The following is a 26,110-nucleotide window of genomic DNA, read 5'->3' as shown; positions in this document are numbered from 1 at the left end:
ATGACTTTATGAGGAGAGATCATAAAATGATTTTGAACTTATTGAATTAGAGAGACCTTTTGAGATATGCTATGAGTTTCGGGGGTGGTAATATATGTTTTGGAATCATTGACAAATGCATGCTAAGTTACACTATGAATGATAACCTCAAGAAAACAGCTTGGAATAAGGAGATGTGGCTGCCTGAGGCTGAGCTTTAAAGAAGCTAAGCCTCTGAGAGCCAGGTACACAATGACGATCTGGCAAAGGAGGCTAAGGAATGGCCAGAGAAGCAGGAAGAAAACCAGCAGAGCATGATGCTACTAAAGTCAAAAGAAGGGAGTTTCAAAAATCAGAAAGATAGTCTGTGTCCAATAGTGAGAGTTGACATATGATGGGAACTTAGGTTTCCCTGTTGAAGGTTGTGATGTGAAGGTCATTGGGCACCGGTGGAGGATGGGAATGGAAGACATATTGAGAGTGTTAAGAAGTTAGTGCAGCCGAAACGGTTTGGCTCAGTGGATAGAGCGCTGGTCTGTGGACTGGAAGGTCTCAGGTTCGATTCCGGTCAAGGGCTTGTACATTGGTTGCGGGCATATTCCCGGTGGGAGGTGTGCAGGAGGAAGCTGGTCGATGTTTCTCTCTCATTGATGTTTCTAGCTTTCTATCCCTCTCCCTTCCTCTCTGAAAAAGATCAATAAAATCTATTTTTTTTAAAAAAAGGAAGAAATTAGTGCAAAGTGAAAAATGTACAAAAAACCCTGTTAGAAGTTTGTGAACAGGAAAGCTACAAAGAGGAACCTGGCAGGGACTCTGTGGACCTACACAGGATACTTATGTTTTCATGTATTGAAGGAGAACTAAGTATTTTTAAGTGAAGATTGAGAGATCCAGCTGAGATTTCAGCAATAGTGTATGTTTCCCGAGAAGGCAGGCAGAGGAGGACAGGAGTCCAGGTGGGAGAGGTTGGGCCAATCCAGGGGAGCAGGCGCTCCATTCTACCAGGTGGGTGCACGCCAGGGAGAGGATAGGCACAAAAGTTGGTGGGTGAATGGGTTTCATAGGGAGACACTGACAAAAGGCCTCTATTTTTCTCTCTCTATTAGTAGCTTATTGATGAGCCGAGCGTGAGGTGGAGGTGGAAGATGAAGGTTCTCCTGGTGATTTAAATTGGATGTGGCAGAGGTTTGCAGAACTAGGGAAAGGTTATCTCTAGGAGGACTCAGCTGCTAACGTTACCTACAGTGATATTTGCTAGATGGGTGGCATGGAATGGCAGAGGAGCAATGCATTTGGGTAAACCCTGTTGTATATTATCCAAGTTGTTATGTGAAAGAGTGTATTTTTCTATTTGTAATTTTTATTATAAATTATATTTTCTGAATTCCGATTAGGAGTTTGAAGGCTTTAAAGTCCCACTTTAAAATCAGACATGAAATTATATATTTCTACCTAAAATTAATTTTATTGAGTGAAGTCAAATATTTATAGAAACCCAAAACATAAAATTTGATAACTTGATAAAATTTGATAACTTGATACACTTTAGTTTTCTAGTTATATGTCTCCTCCTGCACTTAAAGTTAACAGTTATCTTCACTTTTGTATTTCACACAGGTGCTAAATCTACTATAAAAACTAAGATATGAGAGAATGACTTCCATTACAGGCCAAGGAACTTTACAAGTTGTTAATGTCACAGTTTTTATGTATGCAAATTTAAAACAACAATCTGATTACAAATTTAACAGATGATCAAAGACTAAAAAGGCAGAAATCTGATTTTTTTGTTTGTTTGTTTTGTTTCAGAATTGAATTGACTTCACTAGGGAATAAAAAATCTTGGATTTTTAATTTTCAATCTTTATACTAATTTTTTTTCTTTTTAAATAAAAAAATAATAATTATTCTGTATTAGTTTCAGATGTACAACATAGAGGTTAAAAATCATGTACTTTTCAGAGTGGTCCCCCAATATTTCAGGCACTCACTTGGCCCCATACACAGCTATCATAATTTTGTTGACTATATTCCCATGCTGTAACCTATATCTGCATGACCATTCTGTAACTACCAATTTGTACTGCTTAATCCCTTTGTCTTTCCACCCAATTCTCAACCCCTCTCCCCTCTGATAATGGCCAATCTGTTCTCTGTATCTTTGAGTTTGTTTCTATTTTGTTTGTTTATTTTGTTCTTTATGTTCCACATATAAGTGAAATCATATGGTATTTGTCTTTCTCTGACTTATTTCACATAGCATAATACCCTCTAGGTCTACCCAAGCTGTCAAAAAAGGTAAGATTTCATTTTCTTTTTATGGCTGAGTAGTATTCCATTGTGTATATGTGCCACAGCTTTTTTTTTTTTTTTTTTTTGTTGTTGTTGAAGAAAAATACGTTTTATAGAAATGTAATTATAGTAGGGTGTGTAGGGTGTGATTAAGAAAGTCATTTTGGCCATAATGTATTAGTTTGGCATTTAGTTTTCATCAGAAGGTATATTTTCTTGAGATGTAGGGCCCAAATAAAAAAGGTCTGACAGGTTTCCACATTTAGAACTCAACTTCAAGAATATGATTTTTTGTACTTTAATTTTTCTTTTAAAATGAGAAAATTAGTCTGTAATTTTCTACACAAAAATCATATATCAAATTATCACCTATATTGAACATAAAATGGTGAGTAGTCAATAATAAATAGTGCTGCAGGTCTTTCACAATACACATTGATTTTCAAAATTTTGTCTCATTTTATTTTAATATTTTTAATTAGAGGTAAATAGTGTTTGAGGGAATTTGTGGCTATTGTATTTTAGGTTTTCTAATTAAAAGATTTATTAAGTTTTTTAATATGTTAGAGAAAGCAGATACAAAAGACATTGGGAAGAAGAAGAGTAAAGATGGAGAAAGGGAAAAAGAAAAATTTAAATGGTCATTTCATGGTTCCAGACCCTCATCAGATGTTCAGAACTCTCTGCTGTCTCTATCAGACTGTAAGCATGCACCAGGTCTCTAGTATTAGCAGATTATAAAATTTATATTACTTTACATAAATAAAATATGTTATATGTTTTATATGCTATATAAAGTACATATATTAATATACAATTATACAAAGTGTATAAATGTTAGCATATGTATTATATATTAGTATATGTCTTCTGTATAAATTACATGTATTATATGTAATATTTAAAAATTATATAATATATATTATACCCATTATTTTTGTTTTAAATAAATATGGAGATGGAGAGAGAGAAATAGCAAGCAGCTGCCTCCTGCACACCACCTATTGGGGACCGAGCTCATAACCCAGGCATGTGCCCTGAGAGGAATTAACCCAGTGACCTCTCCATGTATGCTCAACTGAGACACACTGGCCAGGGCATTTTATACACGTTGTCTTTTTTAAAGACTTTGTATTTTTACTATTGTGTCCTCTATCTTGTTGCTTCCAGAATGTAGGTTCTAATTCTCAGCTTCCCATTCATTCCATGGTTGGAAACACATCCTTTTTCTTCCAGCACTATGCTTTATCTAGTTTTTCTTTTCACTTTGTCTTCTTTCTTAATACATTATTATGGTTTTTATGAGGACATTTTTAATAATTATGGCTTTTTATAATTGCGGAAACATGTCTGGTGGTTTGTTAGAGAAAAGAGTCACTAGTCATTATATTTTTAATTCTGTATTAAAAATGTTTTCTTCTTTTGATGCCTTAAGCAATCTTTTTTGATAGTAGATGACATGACATTCCCAAAGTTACCAATAATTCACCATCACTGTAAAAATGAACAAACCTTTCTCTGAGTTTCTTTCTTTGGGAAAATAGTTAACAATGCCTTTTTCCTCTATTAAATTAAGAGAGAAAGTTAATTTCAAGATACAGAATATGATTTAGAATTTGAGCTGTGGATAAAACTGCCTGGGTTCAGATCTCTGCTCCATGAAAATCACACAGTTTAATTTTTTCATGTAAAAATATGTTTGTGTAACTTTGTTATATTTACAATTAATCCATTCAAGGGAGATTCTGGTTTATGTCTAATTTATATTTTGTGTCTCTAAAGATACTATTCTCAATGAACACATCTATTACAATTATATGTAAATTAGTAAAGAAATAACACAAAACTTTTAATTAAAAATAAAAATAATAAAGGAAAATTAATTCTATTATTTTGGCCAAAATATTTAAAGAAAAAAAAACACCCAATCAAATATAGAAATATCAGGGGTGTTAAGGAACATGTTGAGAAATAAGTAATGCTCAGAAGCAAAGTCTAAAGCATTAAACATTTCAAACTAAGTTACTTATATTTTCCTTCTTCCTGGACTGATTAATTTATTTATAATTTTTTATTCCTTTTCTTTAGTTTTTATTGATTTTGTTAAGAGGAAGGGAAGGGGGGGAGAGAGAGATAGAAACATGAATGATGAAGAGAATCATTGATCAGCTGCCTCCTGCATACCCCCTACTGGGGAGTGAGCCCACAACATGGGTATGAACCCTACCCGGGAATTGAATAGTTCAATTGCTGGTTCAAGTCTTGACGCTCAACTAACTAGACCATGAAATGACATGAAAACTCCTGGATTTCTTTAAATTCAAAATAAATATTTTTATCTACAAAAGCTAAGAAATGTCACAGTGTTAAAATCATTCGTTTGAACATAATTGTTTGTAGACCATCCTAAGTTAGATTGACTGATGACTAGTAAGTCTATGTGATAACATTTTTTACAGTGAGATAAGATGATTTTTAACAACTACATGGTACTATAATGAAGGTAAAACTAATGAGATAATCTATAAGATGAATGCACATATTTATTTTAAAATTTAGAATCATTTATCTATTTTTCACCTGCAAAAATAAGGAATTATCTTTAATTCTAATTTTTTAACCTTTAATTCTATCTTAATGTTCATTAAGGAATTTTGGAATGAACTACTGACAGACCCATCATAACCCAATATATGCTTGCTTTTGTAGGTTCTTCAGGAATGCAGTCCCCTCACATGGTTGTATATGCTACCTTTATTCCTCTCTATTTGTTTGAAAAGAGGATCTTTTCACTAGAGATGATGGTGAGTACTCACATCCAGGAGGCACAGTATCATTTATGGTGCGTGTGTGTGTGTGTGTGTGTGTGTGTGTGTGTGTGTGTTATTACTTCTTGTGATAGAAGGTATATCTGGGGTTAAATAGAAATCACTCCTTCCTGTAAAAGTCTGCCATACAACAAGGGTAATATTGTCAAGCTAATAGGACATAATGTGCCATTATGAATATATAGTACCAATTTCTCTGTTTTAATTCAAAGTTTATTAACTGGAGCATGGGTAAATCTCAGTGTGCTTCCCAGCCTGCCCTCCAATTTGAGCCTCTTGTGAAGATCTGAATATGCCATCTCAGTCCTAGTTTGTTGTTTGTTTGGTTGGTTGTTTTTAATTTCTTTTTTTAAAATATATTTTATTGATTTTCCACAGGGAGAAAGGGAGAGGGATGGAGAGCTAGAAACGTTGATGAGAGAGAAACATTGACTAGCTGCCTCCTACACAGCTGCCTCCTGCACAACCCCTACTGGGGATGTGCCCGTAACCAATGTACATGCCCTTGACCGGAATCGAACCTGGGACCTTTCAGTCCGCAAACCGACGCTCTATCCACTGAGCCAAACTGGTTTCGGCTTTAATTTCTTTCTTTCTTTCTTTCTTTTTTATGGCATTGACTAAGGTGCTATCTTAGATATTTCTGAGAGATTAAATGTTATGAGCCATGCTTTTGAAATGCCATGGTCTCAACTAGAGGAACCACTTACGCACTTTCAAAGCTGAAAAATGTAAGGGTGAATGAAGGCCTTACAGAAAGAAAAGGGCTCCAAGTATCCATGTGGACTTCTTTCTGGCTATCCTACTTAAAAACTAACATTTAACTTTAAGATAAGTTTTGAATTTAAAAGATGAAAAAAATGACATTTATTCGTTAATTCAACAGATATTTATTGCTTCTATAATCAGCTAGGCTCTGAGCACGATGAACAAGATTAACAGGGTGCCTCCCATCTCTCTGCCCCAGGAAAGTTTAGTCTAATGAGGAAGGCAGACAAGCAAACATCAGCAATGAAGTTAGAAAACTGGTCTAACAGAGAGCACAATAGGTGCCTGGCCGATGGCAGTGACTGTGTTCAAATAATGAATTGGATGAGTGACCGAATGGATGGGAAACAATATAGCACACAGAGCAGAAACTCATCTTTCTGTCTGCTGGTTAGCTACAGAAGTCTCCCCCCCCCCTGCTCCCCCCACCCCCCAAAAAATGTTTAAGCTGTGGCCTTAAGAAGTTAGCCTAATTAGTAGGAAAAACTCCCAAAGCAGAGGAAAGCCTGAAGGTGAAGGAGAACCCGCTGGGTTCAGGAAACGACTAGAGGATTCATAGATTGCAAGGGGAAAAGTCTTAGAGGCAGCTTGAGAAGTGAAAGGGAGTCGGGACAGAAAGAGAATTATTATTCCTCCTGACAATGGCTTAAGGGACTCCAGGCTCAGGCATTAGCCCAGGGTCTGTAGCAGTAATTAAATGAACTTCAAGACTGTACTGTCACAGTCTTCCCAACTTGTCTGCTAATTTTTTTATATTCCCCACTAGGGTGATCTAGTTCTCCTGGTAAAAATCAAAATGGAACGGAGGTATAATGTTTTAAAGATAAATCTACTGAAAGAAATATCTTTTCTAATGGAATTTTGTTCAATGGAGTACACTGATAAAAAGTATAGCCCCCAAGATAATGAGCCCAACATGTAAAATAAAGGCAATGCCTTACACTTACTTAAAGACTTGGTCCAGAATGCAGAAAAGACAACAAAACTTGGGAAGGAAAACTGTGTCGTGAGCGTTCCACATTTCCCCCATCTTCTTGCTCTTGGGCATTCTAAACGCATTTTAGTTTTATTTAAATGGGTCCTAAAAAGGCCTCTCCCATCTGCTCAAACCCTACTTTAGGAATATTTGACATGGGATGGGAAAGGGAGTGAAAGGGTCTTATGGGCAAGGAAACTTCATTAATTATTTTTAAATATTTTAAAGTGCTGAGTTAGCATTTCATTAGACTGCTTCACTGTTCTAAATTCCTCTCTGTCCCTAATTCTAATCAAAGGAAACTTGAGACCCTTTAACAAAGCTTCTCAACATCAAACTGTAACTACTACCGTGTTTCCCCAAAAATAAGACATCCTCCGAAAATAAGACCTAGCGCATGGAAAGATAAGACATCCCCTGAAAATAAGACCTAGCACAACTTTGGGAGAAAAAATTAATATAAGACACTATCTTATTTTGGGGGAAACAGGATATTAATAGCACTACCTTACATCACTCAGCAATATTGTGTGTTAGAAATAAAATGTAGCATGAAAAATTGGCTTACATACCTTAAATCTGGCTAGCTAGTACTTTTGCAGATTATTCAAACAATACATTAGGTACTAATACCAAACTTAATTATTTCACACAATAACTTACACTTCCAAAATATTTCAAATTGTTTTGTTTTATAATGTTTGATAGCTCAAAAATGGAAAGTAAATAGACTACAACTTTGGTCGAAATTGTGAGAAGGGATTGAGATTTGCACTACATTTTATGAATAGTAAACAGTCTTAGAAATATGCAGCTATCTTTTGAGTATGATTTCTATTTTCGATATTACTTCAATATAGATTTTATAGCATTATAATTTTTGTTTCAATAACTGAGGCATTATCTTTTTGAATAAGAGCCATAAATTTATAATAAATTCCCATGAAAAGAATTACTTTAAAGTACTAGGAAATTTCTAAAATTTGACGAGTTAAAACGGTAGAAAAAAAGTTAAACTTTAGAACATGCATAAAAGTAATTTTTAAGCTATTATTAGGCATAATTCCACAGTTTCTGATTTTTAAAAAAATAAATTACTAACATTTCACAAAAGATATTAAGTGAATGTGACAAATTTATTTATTTTTAAGTTAGTTCTATTTTTTTTAAAATCACTGATCTCTTTATTTTGAATATTTATAACACTTTTAATGGTTCATCTGGACTCAATAGCACCCCGATGAACTCTTTACAATTATTTTTTTTTAATATATTTTATTGATTTTTTACAGAGAGGGATAGAGAGTTAGAAACACCGATGAGAGAGAATCGATCTGCTACCTCCTGCACACCCGCTACTGGGGATGTGCCCGCAACCAAGGTCCATGCCCTTGACCGGAATCAAACCTGGGACCTTTCAGTCCGCAAGCCGATGCTCTATCCACTGAGCCAAACCAGTTTGCCTCCTTACAACTCTTGTTACAATGATTAATCCCTGGATTCCCTGGATTCAGGAGGAACTGTCCAATGTTACAGATGCCCCACCCCTTCCCTATTTGGTGTCTCCTTGAAGTTTAGATTGGGCCATAAAGTCAGAAGAGCAAGGCATGTTCTAGCCCAGGCAATAATTTGGAGTAGCCTGCAAGGTGGGTTTCTGGTCCTAATGGCAGCTTTATAAATTTACATTTTAAGCATTTCTATTCATATAGTGATTAATGATGCAAAATCACCAGGAGAATAATTGTTACTGGTAAAACTGACTTTAATGTAGTTAATATTTTATTTTACTTTAACAGTTTCAACATTTAGACTGTGAGCATCAGAATTTGACTACAGTGTAAATTCCTTTAATCTTCACATTCTTCTTGATTTCTTATGGCATTTCTCAGCCATCAGTCACTAAGTAAACTGCTCCAAAGCCGAGTGGCTCCAGATCTCAATGGTGGAATACGGGAAGCATCTGCATGGGAATCTACTTGCCTCGGCAGGACACAGGGCAGACCCTATTCTCTGTCCTATGAATGGCTCCATTGTCAGAGGGACCACGGGGATTTCCTGTGGGGAGCTGCTGTTTGCAGGCGAGGACATAAACTATGGACAAGGCCACTGATTATCCCCAGACACTCAGTGCAGTCGATTTTATGAACATTTTGTAGCAATTGCTGAACACACACACACACACACACACACACACACAGAGAGAGATACACACACACACACACACACACACACACACACACACACACTACATATTAAGTACCTGTATCAAAGTTTTAACCTATAAATGCCACTACTGATTACTTTGGACCAAAACCATTGTACTAAGATTTTTACAATCTCATAGATCAAACTTTTAGAACTCAAAAGTAGCTTATACCACTAGTTCTAAAGTCTCGTTTTGTAAATAAGGAAATGGGGCCACAGAAAAAAGAAGAGATGTTAAAAACACAAAAGGTAATAGTGCTTATGTTAAGAGATGTAGTAATATGGGTGCTTATTTTCTTTTCCCATTATTATCACTACATGTCTATAGTGGTGGCAGTATTTCTATAATGACGAAAGTATTGTTTTAAATGCATGAGGCAATGGCAGGCATCCTTTTAAATCTGCCTTCTACCTGTTAGACCACTTCTGCTGAGAAACTCAGAGAATATGGCCTGTCCCACATCTGCAGCCATCCCGTGCTGGTCACCAGAACCAGGTCCTGCCCACTCATAGCACCACCAAAACCACCAGCAGTGCCTGCCTGGAAACTCATTCGTCTAAAAAGGGAAACTGTGATAACAGCTGAACCTCAAGGTATGGTGTACATTGTCTGAAAGTCTTTTTAATCAACATCATTCAAATGGTTGACCTCTGCATGCAGGTCTCATAATTTCATTTGTAATCAAAGATGTGTTGCCCTAGCTGGTTTGGCTTAATGGATAGAGCATTGGGCTGTGGACTGAAAGGTCCCAGGTTTGATACCAGTCAAGAGCACATACAGGACGCAGCTGATCAATGATCCTGTCTCATCATTGATATTTCTATCTCTCTCCCTCTTCTTCCTTTCTCTCTGAAATCAATTATAAAAAAAAAAAAGAAAGATGTGTATTAAGGCAAATCACCCAACATTTTGCCTAAAGCCTTCATTGAATTTTATGTCTCCTTTGTAAAGTATATGATTGTCTAACCACTGTGTGGTATACCTGATACAAAATAATATTGAATGAAATATTAATTTTTTAATTAAATTTTATATCTTTAAAGGATTAATTCTCCATAAAAGACAGGGCAATTTGGTTTATGTGTACACTGACCAGCTATATCAAGGCCATTATGATTATTATAGTGGCAGAAAAGTAGTTTGTAGTAAATAATATAGAAACTTGGGTAGCAAAGGTTAAATTACTTGCAGTGAATTTCTAGTATGGAAATCACTCTAGGCTACCCTTAGGACATAATCTTTGAAATAACTGGTTTCTATTTAGAACTTTCATAGGAATCTCTTTTGTCCTGGGTCACCTCCTGTGTTAACCTTCTCATATCTATTCTGTCTTCAGAAATAGAGTCACACTAGCTGAGAGAGGGAAGGGGAACCATTCCCACCTTGCTGTTATCTCATCGCTAAATCCTCACAACTCCTGCCAAATTCTTCACTTCTTCAATGTTTTTCTTTACAAGTCTTTTTCCATGGGCATTAACTGAATGAAAGAGAGACAAAGATGGCAAGAGAAGAAATGAGATAGTAATTGAAAAGTCAATTTTAAAGTAGAAGCACAAACATAAGGAGATGGAATTAAAACAAAAAAGCACTAATAATTTAAAAATTATGACCTAGCAGAATAACTCATAATCAATGTTTCAAGGAACAAAGTCTTTCCATAGCAATTTCAGCAATTACAGTTTTTTATGACGGATGATAAAAAAAAACTGGAGTGCTATGTTATATACACTGAGTGGACAGATTATTATGATCTCTGAACAGATGATAATCTGGCCTCTCAGTGTATATCTTATATAATAAAAGGTTAATATGCAAATTGTTATGCAAATTGTCGAACCAGGAGTTCGACCAGCAGGCAGGGTAGTCAACCGCCCATGTCCCCTCCCCCTGGCCAGGCTGGCCAGACCCCACCCTTGCATGAATTCATGCACTGGGCCTCTAAAACACACACACACACACACACACACACACACACACACACAATATTATTATGCATTCAGAGATCATAATAATCTGGCCACTCAGTATATGTTAGATGTTATTAAACAAACTTAAATTGTGTTTAATAAGAGCAACCGCTTTTGTCATTTTTTGGTATCATTTTCTTGCTTTTGCGCTTTTTCCCTTTGTCGTTTCTAAGACCTCATCATCATCTCAGTGCATTCACTCCTCCACAGTCCCTCAGGTCCCCGAGGTTAGTACATCAGGGGCTGTGTTCACACACCTGTCACCTGAGGAACAAGAAAGCCAAAGCCACAATGAACATGCCAAGTGCCAGTTTACAGAAGGCATCCCTGTGAAGCCTGTCAATGTGCTTCAGGCCTCTGATCCCATGAACCATGGTTTCTACCTCCACTGGTGGTGATGCTTGGTGTCGCAAGCATCACTGATCCTTCAATGCAGGTCACAGGAGAGCCACACCTCATTCACAGTGTAATTCATACATCTCATTGGTTCTCAGGGTCCTAGAGCTGCAATAGCCACATGTATTGGGATATATACCTATTCCTCACCTCCTACTTCCAACCATAGATGCCACATTTAAAAAATATAAATAACAACTGTTAACCATGTCATTTTCTTCTCATTTGCTTTCTGCCTACATTCATACAGCCAGTACAGCTGGTAGCAAAGACTTCTCTAGCACAAATGTTTTATTCTTGCCAAGAAAGAACAAAGAATAAAGAAATGTCTGGTTTGGGTGGAGAGGAGAAATGGTCAACTAGTTCTTCCTTTAGGTCTGTCTGCCTCTCTCCCTCCTGCTTGATTGTGTCAGTCATCTCTTTACATTTCTTATGTTTCTGCAATGGGCTATTGGTGCCCAAAAATGCCATCAGACACTGAAAAGGAAAGAAACCCTTTTATCCTTAAACATAACATTTTAGTTAAGTGCACAGAGACACATTTAAAATCATTGTTCATCCAGATCATCAAGGAATCGCTAAATGAAAGGAAAAGTATTAAACATAGATGTTTTCTATTTCACTACTGATTGTTGTGTAATTATGTAATTGCTTTTGCAAGCTGGTCAAAAAAATTAAGGAATTGAGGGATTCCATAATTACAGTGTCCCAACTCGAGGCTTACACATAATTGTCTTTCTCCTCTCACTTCATTTAATGTTTAGGGTTAAAACTAACAGGAAATAGAGAGAGAGCATTTCAGAGACTACCCCAGAGCAAGCACAGAAAAGTCATGTGCATGTGTCAAAGCTTCTTTTTCTCCCCAGTGGGCATCCCTTCTCCATTCCAGGAGCTTCTGTTAAAATAACCTTCCTTAATGTTTAATTCCGGTGTTCACCAGGCCAGTGCATAGTCTGTGTCCTGTGTCCACTGAGAATCCCTTCTAGGTTAGCTTCACATTCCTAGGAACATCCACATGTCCTTTTCTCGGCCTGCTGCTCTCTTTGCTGCTCATGACCCTTTGTTACATTTCTGTCCTTCCACTACTACTTCTATGAGTTAGTCCATGTTTCCTTTTCATGTCCTAAGCTATTGCACAGGGGTTAACTAAAAGAACACCCTTTTTTTAGTAAAAGATTTTTATAGAAAGTCACTCCTGCTCTTGAAATAGCAAATGCCAAGTAATAACTCCAAAAGACATTGCTAATGTTCTCCATTGAGACTCCATTGTTTCATGCTGTAAACCTGAAAAGCAACTGAGGAGTAAGCTAAAGAAATCTCATATTGGCATGATTGATAAGATTTTACTTTATTTACTTATTTATTTTTTAGAAAAGCAACCTTATGTATCCTAGGACATCCCTATTTAACTCTATTGAAAATTACTATTTAACTCTATTGAAATTTGATGGGTAAATAATATTGTAATTAGTATTACATGTAATCTTAGAAGATGGAGAAAAAGAACATCACATTGCCTTTTTCTCTTCAGAAATAATACAAAAGAAGCCTGAACAGTTTCTTGAAATATCAAGTCCATTCTTGAATTTTAGGATGACTCCATTTACAATTCCAGCAGAGACGTAAGTATGTTACATTCTATCTTCTTTTTTTTTAATTTAAGAATGGATTTTATTTATTTTTTCGAAGTGATTTATTTCTTATTTATTTATTTTACATTTTATTTTTTAATTTTACTGGGGTGACATATAGGTTTCATGTTGGATTACTAATGTACAAAATCTGTATATAAGACCATGCACCCGCCACCCAAAGTCAAATCTCCTGTCACCTCATATTAGGACCCCTTTCTTCCCCCACTCCCCTTCCCGCTGGCAACCCATCACACCGCTGTTTGTGTTCATAAGTTTCAGGTTTATATTCCACATAGGAGTGAAATCATATAGTTCTTAGCTTTCTCTGTTTGACTTATTTCACTTCACATAATGTTCTCAAGGTCCATCCATGTTGGTGTAAATGATGTTACTTCAACCTTCCTTATGGCTGTGTGGTACTCCATTGTGTATATATATCACATCTTTATCCAGTCCTCTATTGTAGGGCACTTTGGCTGTTTCCAGCTCTTGGCCACCATGAATAAAGCTGCAGTAAACATAGGGGTGCATATATCTTTGAGTATAAATGATTTCGAGATTTTTGGGTATATACCCTGGGATGGAATTGTTGGGTAGTATGGTAGCTCTATTTTTAATTTTTTTGAGGAATCGCCAGACTACTTTCCATAGTGGTTGTACCAGTCTACATTCCCACCAGCAGTGAATGAGGGTTTCAACCTCTCCAACACCTGTTGTTGCTTGTATTGCTGATAATGGCCACTCTTAATTGGTGTAAGGTGGTATCTCATTGTATTTTTAATTTGCTTTTCCCTGATTGCCAGTGAGGTTGAAGCTCTTTTTATATACCTATTGGCTGTTTGTATTCTTCTTGGGAGAAATGAAGTATGTTACATTCTTTCCCACAAATGCATCTTGCTCTCCAAAAAGTATTTTGTGGTTTATGTGGATAAAACTAAAACTAAATGGGATCATTTTGAAATATATCAATTTAATGAAAAGGTGAAATATATGTATAAAATATAGTAGACAATAGTTCTTGGATCTTGTACAGCTTGTGATGTCACTAATCTAATTAATTAACAAACATGCCCTTTTCACTTTTTATGTGTGAGTATTATGGGCTGAATGTTTAAGCCCTGCTAAAATTCAGATGCCAAAACACTAACCCCACCAGTGTGGCTGTTTTTGGAGATATGGCCTCTAAGGAAGTAAATGTGGTTAAATGAGATCATAAGATTAGTGTCCTCATAAGGAAGGAGAAAGAGCTCTCTCCCTCTCTCTCTCTCTCTCTCTCTCTCTCTCTCTCTCTCTCTCTCTCCCTCCCTCCCTCCCTCCCTCCCTCCCTCCCTCCCTCCCTCCCTCCCTCCCTCCCTCCCTCCCTCTCTCTCTCTCTCTCTCTCTCTCTCTCTCTCTCTCTCTCTCTCTCTCTCTCTCCTTCTCTCTCTCCTTTTACTCTTTCCATTCACTGAGGAAAGGTTATGGGAGGACAGTGCTAGAAGAGCTAGAAGGTAGCTCCCTGCCATCCAGGAAGAGTGTCCTCACTAGAAACTGACCATGCCGTCACTCTGACCTCAGACTGACAACCTCCATAACTGAGAAAATAAATTATTGTCTAAGCAAGCCAGCAAACCTAGAAAACGACAGCAGGGCACTGTATTTCACTTGAAAACAGAAGATAGCACACTTGTCTTGCCCCACAGAGATGTCAGCTCCTGGGGAAGCTGTATGTATAAGGAAATAATTGTAAGAAAGTGTAATTGTCATAACAAAAGTATGTCCCAAATACTGTGGTTGCCCCTCCTATTTTGCAGAAAGAATTAGAACCCTGAGTGAAGGAGCCCTGATGTCAGTGCCTGTGCAGGCATGTGGGAGACCTTGCCACCAGCCCATGACAAATGCCATGGCTCCTCAGCTCCCTGTTGGAAGTATGTGAGGGCCTGCCCTGCTTCTCTCCCTCCATCACCCACAGATAACCTAAGTCAGAGCCACACTTCCAAGCCGCAATGGAGTTTTACCTGAGGCCAAAAGTTCCAGTCAACTGCTGGGGGGGTGATTGGAGAGTTATATATATATCCACCTGCCCTCTTCATCATTTCCTATTGCGTTGCCCATGTCTTTCCCTGGCCTCTGCTGCCTCCAATTTAAAATTCTCCAGAGAGGCTCCAGGGTAACCTCACAGGCTTCGGATACCCTCCTTTTTGTCCTAATGGGGTTTGCGGTTCTCTGCTTTGCTGGGTTTTGCCATCAATCTGTCCTTATCTGTCTCTAAGGGATGTGTTACTGTTCTAATCATGGCACCTTGGTCTTGCCAGTTCTGTATGATTTTGCTTGTATTTCTTCTGAGACCCCAGTGGGGTTGTAGGTGGGAGGAGTGCCTACAGTACAATACATCTGTGTCTTGAACTGGATGTGTAACTCTAGTGGTGATTCCCTGCTTCTCCCGCCCCCTCTTTTGCATTTCACCTGCCACGGCTGTGCTCTCCTCTCTGCTTCTTACCCATTGGGTCCACAATTCACTTTACCTTAATTATTCTCCAGTTCCTATTCTCTAGAATCAACCAAACAAAAGCAAAACAAGAAAAATACCCCAAAATTTGTGCATACAGCAGATTTTTTTTTTTAATGGTACGTGGAAAATTAGGATAGGTTGAGGGAGGTATTATATTTTGGTCCTATTTGAGTAACCCAGTTAATTAAAAGAGAGGATTAGATACTCCAGCTTTTAAATCATTCAGCCACTCTACTATTGAGAAATCCCATTGGCCACCATTCTCCATACTCTCCACGTTTCTCACCATGTTGCATAACCTTGTCCATTTTCTCCTCTCTGTCTCTTCAGTTCTCATTCAGAGAGCAGGCTGACCCTCTGTTTTGGTTTTGTGCTGCCTCCTCACTGATGGTGTTCTCAAAGCACTTCTTACATCATTCTCCCCTTACCCCTTGATCTAGCAAGTAATGTGTTCTGCCAAGGTGTTTCCTAAATGAATACCGTTCTTCCCCCAAAAGGATTAACCTGTGAAGCTATTAAAGTAATATGCCTCAGTTTTTCATTGTATTTCTACAGAGCAGATCTTTATATATTTAACAACAGTTATATACCTAGTAGGTTTCTAGACAGGTAAAGAGATAAGTTATTTTCCATTCCTGCTAGATTTTCCAATTACAAAAGCCAATGTGGCTTCTTTTTCTACTAATTCTACCAATGAATTAGACTTCCTGCCATTTTGGGACAGAAATAGTCCTAACTATTAGTATAATATAAATGACACAAATGCTATCATCATTGTTGTTATTAATTTGATTTTTAAAAAGTCATGTTATGTCAACTACTTGTTTAGGTTATAAATATACACCGAGTGGCCAGATTATTCTGATCTATGAACGCATAATAATCTGGCCACTCAGTGTATATTCTATATAATAAAAGGCTAATATGCAAATTGTCCCCTTGACCAGGAATTCAACCAGCAGGCAGGCCGGCCAACTGCCCATGTCCCCTCCCCATGGCTAGGCTGGCTGAACCTCACCCATGCACGAATTCACGCATTAGGTCTCTAATACACACACACACACACACACACACACACACACACACTGAGTGGTCAGATTATTATGCGTTCAGAGATCAGAATAATCTGGCCACTCAGTGTATATGTATATATATATACTAATTAGTGTGTTATACAATATCTTTTCTTCCTAAGTAGAACATACTCTGTTTCCTTACCTAAATGAATCATACTGAGCATTGTTGTTCTGCTGTTTTTCTTATGTCAGAGGGACTTCAAGAAACTATTCTTAACCAACACTCAATGGCCCCAGAGGACCAGCCTTTTCTGGAATGTGTTTGATTGTTTGGCTTAGTTGTAGTGTTAGTTTTGCTTTCACAGTTCCAAATATTGTTTTATCAGTGCTCAATATTGTCTGCTTCTAGTAACTTTGCTTCCTCCAAATTTGGCCCTAAATTTTTGGGTGCAATGAGAAACATCACCAAATTTTATGGCTTAAATATAATTAGAATGGGGACCTTAAGGGTGCATATTAGTCAGCAATTTTGTAGATTATAAGAACAGAGGCTGAAAGCCACCAAGACAAATTTTCTCACAGTTCAGAATGCCACCCAGATTTCTAAAATTTCTATGTCAACAGGGATCACAAACAGGTTTGTTTTATAACCGGAACTCCTCAATCTACTTTCTTACTTGATTTTCCTATGCCTCCTTTCAGCTTTATTACCTGATTAAGGTATATTGACTTCTATAACCCAAGTCCAGGTGACTAACACTTGATTTAATTCAACTAACCTGTTCGCCACTTGAAACTGTTACGAATTTGTAGTGTATTTGCTTTATCTGTCAGACGCAAACAGGAAGATACGTGAATGTCATTTTATCCCATGTGGAAAAGTAATATCCCTTCTCCCGCTTTGCTGTAGATAGAATCTCAGTTCTCAGATCAACATAAAAGTAGTCTTTTCCCCCCAGGTCCTTGAAAGTGACTACTACCATTATTGCCATTCATTGAAACAATCCCTATATAGCAACAAGCCAGACTCACTCCCTCTTGGCTCCTGGCCTTGTGTCAGAATGGAAGCCTCATAAATATGCTTGTGCTGCCCTCTAGTGGCAGCTTCAGGGAAATCGGAGACATGTGGCTTCAGGGGGTTTAAGAAGTTTTATTTAACATTGGCAAGAGAAAAAAAAAATCAAAATGTTTAGGAAGTCTATGTACATGAATTTAATTTTATCTTTGAACACACATAAAAACATATATGTATACATATATACTAAAACAGATGTCTTTTTATTGAACTTATAAATTTTTCACTATGCAATGATGATTTGGAGTCATATTTACAATTAGGTACTTGAAAGGAAATACTGTAAACTTGGGTAGTTACTATGGATGTTTCAGTTATTAACTTGAGTGCTCATCACTCATAATTAAATTTTACTCTGAGCTCTATTTCCCTCATACATAATTCTGATGCTTAGGTAAGTCAATTCTAACTGTGGTCAAATTCCTATGTTCTGTTCATCGACATTCAAAATTGATAGCCATTGTTTTATAATTAATAGTACCTCAGAAAAATTTTGCACAAGTGCATTAACTGATAGAGGATACTTCTTTGGTCTTATAAAAAGAAGTTTGATGTTGTTGACAGGAAAAAAATATGACTGGTTGTAAAAGAAGGACAATGATGAAATGAACAAAATCATAACATTCTGTTGTTGACAAACTTCAGTTAGTTAATATATAATGAAACATTATTCAACAATCATAAATAAGGAAATCTTGCCATTTGCAACAACATGGGTGGACCTTGAGATTATTGTGCTAAGTGAAATAAGTCAGAGAAACACAAATACCATATGATCTCACTTATCTATGAAGTCTTAAAACAAAGAAACAAATAAAAAAAGAAAAAAAACCAAATTCATAAGTACAGAGAACTTAGTGCAGAGGTTGGTTAGATTGGTGGGTGGGAAAATATGGGTGAAGGGGATCATAAATTGCAGTTATAAACTAAATGTCCTGGACACACAATGTGTAACATGGTGAATGTAGTAAATAGCACTGTGTGTATATTTAAAAGTTACTAAGAGAGTAGATCACAAGAAGAAAAAAAGTAAGTATATATGGTTATGGAAGTTAACCATTTAAAATTGTTTTTGATCACTTTACAATATATACTAATTTCAAATTATAACTGAAACTAATATTATATTATATGCCAATTATATCGCAATAAAAACTGCAGTTGTTGATCAGTAACTTTAAAGAAGAGATAAGATTACAAGTTTGTTTTTGCTTTCCATTAGTCATTTAGCACACTCTGTTATTAAGAAAGGGGTGCCTCCAGGATCTGGTTTATCTTCCGTTCCGGAAAATGATGAGACTGCAACCTATGCCCAGTCAGATGTAAGTCAACCGATAGGAACTACATCTCAGGTAACGACGTTACTCTTACTCTTGACCCAGTTCTTAATTATAATAGATGTTTCTTCCATTGTAAAATATACTCTACATAAAAAAGATGTGTAACATGCATCTGAACTGAGTAAAGAGTACTGTTAGAAGAAGCTTCTTAGGTATCCATCACCTGTATTAGCAAAATGAGTATTCATTGCTTACAAAAAGTCCCCTATGGGTCTCCCTTCTGAGTTGTATTTGCCATTCAGAGTTTGGCATTAATTAACTCCATACACTTCTAATTTTCCAATTGTTTGAACATTTATAAACCACGTGTATCTTAGTTTAATTGTTACATAATTGTGCTTCAATGGACTCTTGCATTAATTCTCCTGTACCTTCACTCACTGAACCTTGTTAATGAGATGCATTTATTTTGCCACATGATCACCGTTCACTCATTTCACTGGTCAAAGACATTTAATGTATAACTTTCACAGTGATACCGACCAAATCCATTGCTTGCTGTTCAGTGGTACCAGGGCTATTCTTGAATGTCCCTGAACACATGCTCAAGAGTTTTTTTTTAGTTCCAGAGTTGGTAAACTTTTATATGTCATGGCTCCCTTTGTCAATTTTCTAAAATTTTAACACACAATGGAAGCAAATCATCTCTTTCTGTGTATTAGTTGAGTATTTTTTATAGGGATCAGGGGAAAGCAATATAGCTGTCTGGGTTAGCACTGGGAGGACACACAAGTTCACTATTGGGTGGCTGAACGACTGCTAAACACAGTTGCTAGATAGTTGTCCAACTGCAGGTCATAGGACTTTCTGTAGACAGAAAGATGTTACCACCTGAAATCTAACAATGGGCCTAATTACTGCTTTAATTTCAAAGCAGTGATGAGTGACATTTTAAGGTATTTGCAACAATTGGAATATAATGTAAAATAGTGTGATTTATTTTCTGGATAAAGTCGCAATTATTGAAAATTGAAGAAATTTTGAGTTTCAGCCAAAGATGTATTTTTTAAAACATATCCATGTTGCCCTAACCGGTTTGGCTCAGTGGATAGAGCGTTGGCCTGTGGACTCAAAGGTCCCAGGCTTGATTCCGGTGAAGGATATGTACCTTGGTTTGCGGGCACATACCCTGTATGGAGTGTGCAGGAGGCAATTAATTGATGTTTCTAACTCTCTATTTCTCTCCCTTCCTCTCTGAGAAAAATTGATAAAATATATATTAAAAACAAACAAACAAACAAACAAACAAACATATCCATGTTCATGAACTCCTGAAATCTATGCACTGGCCCTGTGCACACTAGCCTAGGAGGCCCTGCTAGGATAAGAATCTGGTCATAATCTGTTTAATCTATATTAATAAAAGGGTAATATGCTAATCAGGACAGACATCTTCCAAATGTTTTTCTGGACAAAACAGCCGTGGCAGTGAGGGCCAAGGTGAGGCTGCAAAGGGCCTAGGCTTAGGCCAGCAGTGGCAGGGTAATGGGGGCAGCACCTTCCCCTGATCTGCCAGGTCGCCTCCGCAGAGGTAGGCCAGACTGTGGCCTGGGGTGGTTGAAGGGGAGAAGGTGGATCAGACTGGCAGGGGAGCAAGTTAGGGGCAATCAGGCTGGCAGGCAGAGGGGTTAGGGGCGATCAAGCAGGCAAGCAGTTAGGAGCCAGCTGTCCTGAATTGCGAGGGGGATGTCTGACTGCCAGTTTAGGCCTGTCTGGGATGTGACCTAAACTGACAGTCGGATATCCTCAGAGGGGTCCCAGATTGGAGAGGGTGCAGGCTGGGCTGAGGGACCCTTGTCTCCCCTGTGCACAAATTTTGTGCACTGGGCCTCTAGTGTTAAAATAAAATACCAAGCCACTCCTGTCAGTCCTGGATAAGAACTGTCTTTGCTCCATATTCTGGCCAAGACTTAGGTTGTCTGCCAGTTCAACATTTGCCAGTGTGGTGGGTGTGAAAAGGTATTTGTTTTTAATAGGGAATATATTCAAATGTTAAAAAACAGAAATATAAGGCCTAGAACTCTTGCAGCTTTCCCCTTATAGTCTCTTCTCAAAGTGTTAGAGTCTTAATCTCTTTATTGGACTGACTGTATCAATTATCAATAAATGTTCTATTGAATATATTTAACTTTCCTATTTTTAGTTCTTAAGAGCTCTCTCTTGTTTTTGATTATATTTTTGTAGAAGTTTATTATTTGATAAATGAATACCCTCTTATCTTTCTGATGGTACTAACTAAAAAATTTTCCCCTTTGTTTCTGTTTTCTATGAATTTCCTCAATTGTCTTATGACACAATTTATCGTACATATGCATTTAAGGAATTTATGACATTAAAGAGCTATGCATTGGAAGCAACTTTATGACACTGATAGACCTTGTCAACTGGTAGCTTTAATTCAGGATAATTGGGGATGAATGAGCTTCATTTGAAGGTGGGATTAGTTCCAAATGTCAGATTCCCTGAGGCTTTCCCTGGACTCTGGTCAGTTTATCCAGTTGAGGGTCTTCTAATCTCCCTCCTGGGAAGGAAGGGGGTCACATGGATTGGCATGCACTTATCCATTAAAGTTATTGAAGCCAAGCAGTACAGAATTACTAACAAGGTTCAGAATGTGGGCTTCCTGTCTACATTGTAGACTCTCCTGCTTCCCATGGCATCTGTGAACCCAGAACTGAAGGTTTCTCAAATAATTTCTTCACGTGTAGCAATTTCCAGGGCCCTGTTCAGGCAAAGCAGGATAGATGTTAAATGGATTAGAGAGAACTGGAGACTTATCTGTTCTTTATATAGATTGTCAACCCCTTTCAGCCTATATCTCTTTCCTCTATTTCTCAGATACCTGCTAATTATTTCTGGGGTCCTGGGGCTTGGCTGGGCTTCTTTCTCACTAGCACTTAGCTATTCAGTTATCTTTATTACTTTATCTTTATCTCCATCTACTTTATATTATCCAAAATATTGTTGACATTACTCATCATCAGCATGTACAAATGTACACCATTTAAATCTCTATACTTATTTTAATTGTGCTAGAGAGAGAATAGGTTGTAAATGTGAATTCAACTTAATTTCCCTGTTAAAATTTTGAGGAATCATTTTTATAATTTGAAACCAGTCTTTTTATTATCTGTCCACTAATTGTCTATCATAACCTCAATATATTCAATCTGTGATAATAGCAGGTGCCCCATACTAAGTTACATATCTAATTAGGGATATTATTGTTTTTATTTAACTTTTATTACAAAGTTAAATCATGGAATGCCTTCAGATATTCTGTATTTTAATGTCAAATTTAAATCCTCAAGAAGTTATTTAAATTCACCTCTTGAATTTCAAAGTAAAAAAATTCTGATTTACTGTATGCTTTAGTATTTTCAGAAATCTAATTCTAATGTTTAAAACACTGTATTAATTTTTTAAAATAGTGATGCTTTAGAACTATAATGTTTTGTTAAATTTATAAATGGTTTCTTAATGTTGTTTTTTTCAATTCACAGGGCAATGTTTACCCCCAAGCTACACATGGAAAAGGTAAGTGAATCTTCTCATGACATTGCTTCTTGATAGCTTAGAGCTCTCCTCCTGACTCCCAGAAACCTCTCTCCAGGGTCTCTTCTTATATAATGAGGCTAATCTGCTCTGGGCTAGAAAAATCAGATAATCTCACTTGTTTAATTCAAGCTTAAAGTCAAAATAAAAGACAATCTGATTAGCCCCATGAGTAAAGATCAAGTGTTTTAATGCATGCATGTTTTGATCAAAGCACTAAAACATTAGTTCTTGAACAAAGACTTGGCCAAACCCCAAATCCCCAAAAGTGTTGATAGTAAATTTAGGTTCAAGAAGTCTATAGGAATTTTGTGGATTTACCAAATGAGCATGAAGTAAGATCATGGGATTTCTGACTGTAGGAACAATTAAGTCACTTACTGAAATACATTGATTCTAATAAATCTTTCAAATTTTCATTTCTCCTGTTATCCAAGTTATCCCCTCTTATATAAATATGTCTATCTATTGCAGATTTTAAGTACATAAGCTAGCTAATTTCTGTTATCTTATCTAATAAAGAGGGAATATGCTAATTGACCTTCGTGCTGTCACAAAGATGGAGGTGCCCACAGCCAATTAGGAGGGAATATGCTAATTGACGGCCCCACCCTCAAAGATGGCAGTGCCCACAACTACAAGATGGCGGCACCCAGGGCTGGCTGAGGCTTGTGCTGCTGGCAATGGCAATAGCAGAGGTGTGATGGGGCATTGCCTTCCCCTGATTGCTGGGTCGCCTCCCTCCCCTGAGGGCTTCTGGACTGTGAGAGGTGGCAGGCCGAGCTGAGGGACCCCCCTCCAGTGCATGAGTTTCATGCACTGGGCTTCTAGTAACTTTATTTTTTAAATTTATTTATTTTTTTAAAATATATTTTATTGATTTTTTACAGAGTGGAAGGGAGAGGGATAGAAAGCTAGAAACATTGATGAGAGAGAAACACTGATCAGCTGCCTCCTGCACACCCCCCGCTGGGAATGTGTCTGCAACCAAGGTACATGCCCTTGACCAGAATCAAACCTGGGACCCCTTAATCCACAGGTTGATGCTCTATCCACTGAGCCAAACCAGTCAGGCATCTCTAGTAACTTTATAATCTCTAAAGAATGTGTGCACAAATTTACAAAGTAAATTAGAAATTTCTAAAGACTCTACTATGCATATGTTATGAATAAATTATGCTGAGTTATGAAAATATTTATCCATGGATCTCCACAAATTTGAGGCCTGCATGTAAATGATTATCTCAGTAAATGTTTTTTCAGAAGTAGACTTTGAACTGCCCCCTATGATTTTCCATGTCTTGATAACTTAATACTTAACAACGTAGGTGGGTTTGACCTGTGGTTGTCCTCTGCCATGCACAGATGAACTAATAGAACTTACATTGAATGACTCATCACATCCAGTTGATGGACTGAGTTTGGAAAGAGATCTGTTCAGCCAGACCACAACACTGGATAAATCACAGGAGGAAGTTACAGATATGAATACTAGTGTTACTAAAGAAATATGGTTTGATTTTAAAGACTTCTATTCATGCTTTCAGTAAGTATGTTTTTCATGTGCATTTAACATAGTGGATATGTAAGGTATTAATTTTTAGCTATTACTTAAAAGAGTTAAGTCAATATTAGTCTGGTATTGGTATAATACTTTTTTAAAAATGTTAGGAGAAAAAATGGCTGAGCTGACTGTCACATAGAACAGTAAGAGGTAAGCCAATTTTTAGGCCAGTTTTAGATTATCCTCAAAGACTTATTTAATTAAAATAAAAACAGTTTATTCACAGAGGTAATTTTTGTCTCTTTCAGGAAATTTAATACAGTTGTTATTTTTCCTAGATTTATTAAGGTATAATTGACAAATAAAGTTTTAAGGTATTTAAAGTATACATTCTTTTGAATTGATATACAAATATATAATGAAAAATCCTCCCATTGAGTTAATTAATATAGTAATAGCCTTTTAAAAATGAAAACACTTAAATTCTACTATCTTAATAAATTTTAATTATATAAGCCACTGTTATCCATAGTCACAATGTTATATATTAGATCTTCAAAGTTTATTTATCTGAGAACTGAAAGTTTGTACCATTTTCTCAACCTCTTCCTATTTCCCCCACCTCTCTATCCCTGATAACCACTTTTCTTGTCTCTGTAGACATTTATTTTTTTAACTTTCATCTGTCTTTACTTTGTTCTGCCTATAATTAAATCTAAGAAATTTAACATGTAATAGTAATTTGTTAATTTAATGACAATAACCTGTTATAAATAATGTTTTTCAGAAATCTATACATTTTCCACAGGCCAAGTTCATATTGCTTTAACTTTCAAAAGTCAGAATTCAAGGTAAATAGTATGATCTCTTATTCTCTTTCCCTTATTATACTTAAATTAGAGGCCGACTGCATGAAATTTGTGTGGGGGGAATGCGTCCCTCAGCCTGGCCTGCACTCTCTCCAATATGGGATCAGGCCTAAACCAGCGGTAAGACATCCCTGTCACAATTCAGGACCTATGGTTCCTAATTTCTCACCAGCCTGCCTGCCTGATCACCCCTAACCCCTCTGCATGCCTGCATGATCACCCCTAACTGCCTCTCTCTGCCTGCCTGATTGCCCCTAACCGCCTCTGCCTCGGCCCCACCACTGTGGCTTTGTCTGGAAGGATATCCAGAAGTCATCCAGTCTAACTGGTGTAATTAGCATATTACCCTTTTATTAGTATAGATCTTTGATAGAATCATGCTGGGAAAAAATACCTTCAAATTTAGCAAGCATTTCTAAATTGGTGATTGATATATACGTATATTTTAAAATCAATTCTTAGCATTTTCTGCTAATTTCTTATCAAGATAACAAGAAAAATTCTGCTACTTCTTATCCCCAAGTGTAATTATGTTGTAGTGGTTCATTGATATATCCATTCACAAGAAGAAAATTTTGATCTTTGAGTAAATGAAAGAGAAGCACAAATAAATTCACTGTATATGATTTCAATTAATTGTTTACTGAAACATGTGCAGTTCCTAAAACATAGCACACTTTTCACTAGCATTTATGTTATTTTTACTCATGTTCTTCCCTCTGCTGGGAGTTCATCCCCCTTCATTCATATTGCTTTCATCTAACTAATGCCTATATATACTTCAGCATGGATAACCTTGACCCTGTCCGACCTCCTTCCCTAGCCATAAAATCTGGATCAAGTTCCCTGACTCCACAGACTCTGTAGAACATATTCTCACCCAGACACAGATCTCTCTCCATTCTCACTGCCTGACTACTTCTCCATGTCCCTTCACCTTCTCACCCAACTGACATCAGCATCTTTGGGAGAAGAGCTCTGCCCCTAGGTTCACTATTGTAATACCCATCCTGGCATAAAACATTGTTGAGTGAACGCATGAACGAATCTCACCTTGAGGGGATTTTTTTTGGAAAATTCTGAAACATGTTCTGGGGAACTAAATTGTTCTGAAATTGGCATGTTGCTTGCCCCACACCTCCTTGAGCAGTAGGCAGCATTGGGGGAAGTTAGGAATCTTGGCGATGACCTTTCCTGTTGCACTTGGACTGGAT

At 37.0% G+C, this 26,110-nt stretch overlaps 1 protein-coding gene across 1 annotated transcript in view; it reads left to right on the top strand.

The window, feature by feature from the left end:
* The window catches only part of ADGB (androglobin), a 119,858-nt gene that overhangs the window by 32,119 nt on the left and 61,629 nt on the right, over positions 1-26,110 (top strand). Inside the window, exons 9-16 of the mRNA XM_084889310.1 lie at positions 2,839-2,973; positions 4,981-5,075; positions 9,468-9,642; positions 12,944-13,034; positions 18,851-18,980; positions 22,472-22,505; positions 23,889-24,069; positions 24,836-24,878. Of these exons, the coding sequence (XP_084745436.1) occupies positions 2,839-2,973; positions 4,981-5,075; positions 9,468-9,642; positions 12,944-13,034; positions 18,851-18,980; positions 22,472-22,505; positions 23,889-24,069; positions 24,836-24,878 (884 nt within the window). The remainder of the gene's footprint in view (positions 1-2,838; positions 2,974-4,980; positions 5,076-9,467; positions 9,643-12,943; positions 13,035-18,850; positions 18,981-22,471; positions 22,506-23,888; positions 24,070-24,835; positions 24,879-26,110) is intronic.

This window comes from Pipistrellus hanaki (assembly GCF_964339955.1).
Source record: "Pipistrellus hanaki genome assembly, chromosome: 7".
Classification (NCBI taxonomy): Eukaryota; Metazoa; Chordata; class Mammalia; order Chiroptera; family Vespertilionidae; genus Pipistrellus; species Pipistrellus hanaki.
Note: the sequence above shows the minus strand (reverse complement) of the source record. Positions and strands in the feature narration are given on the sequence as shown.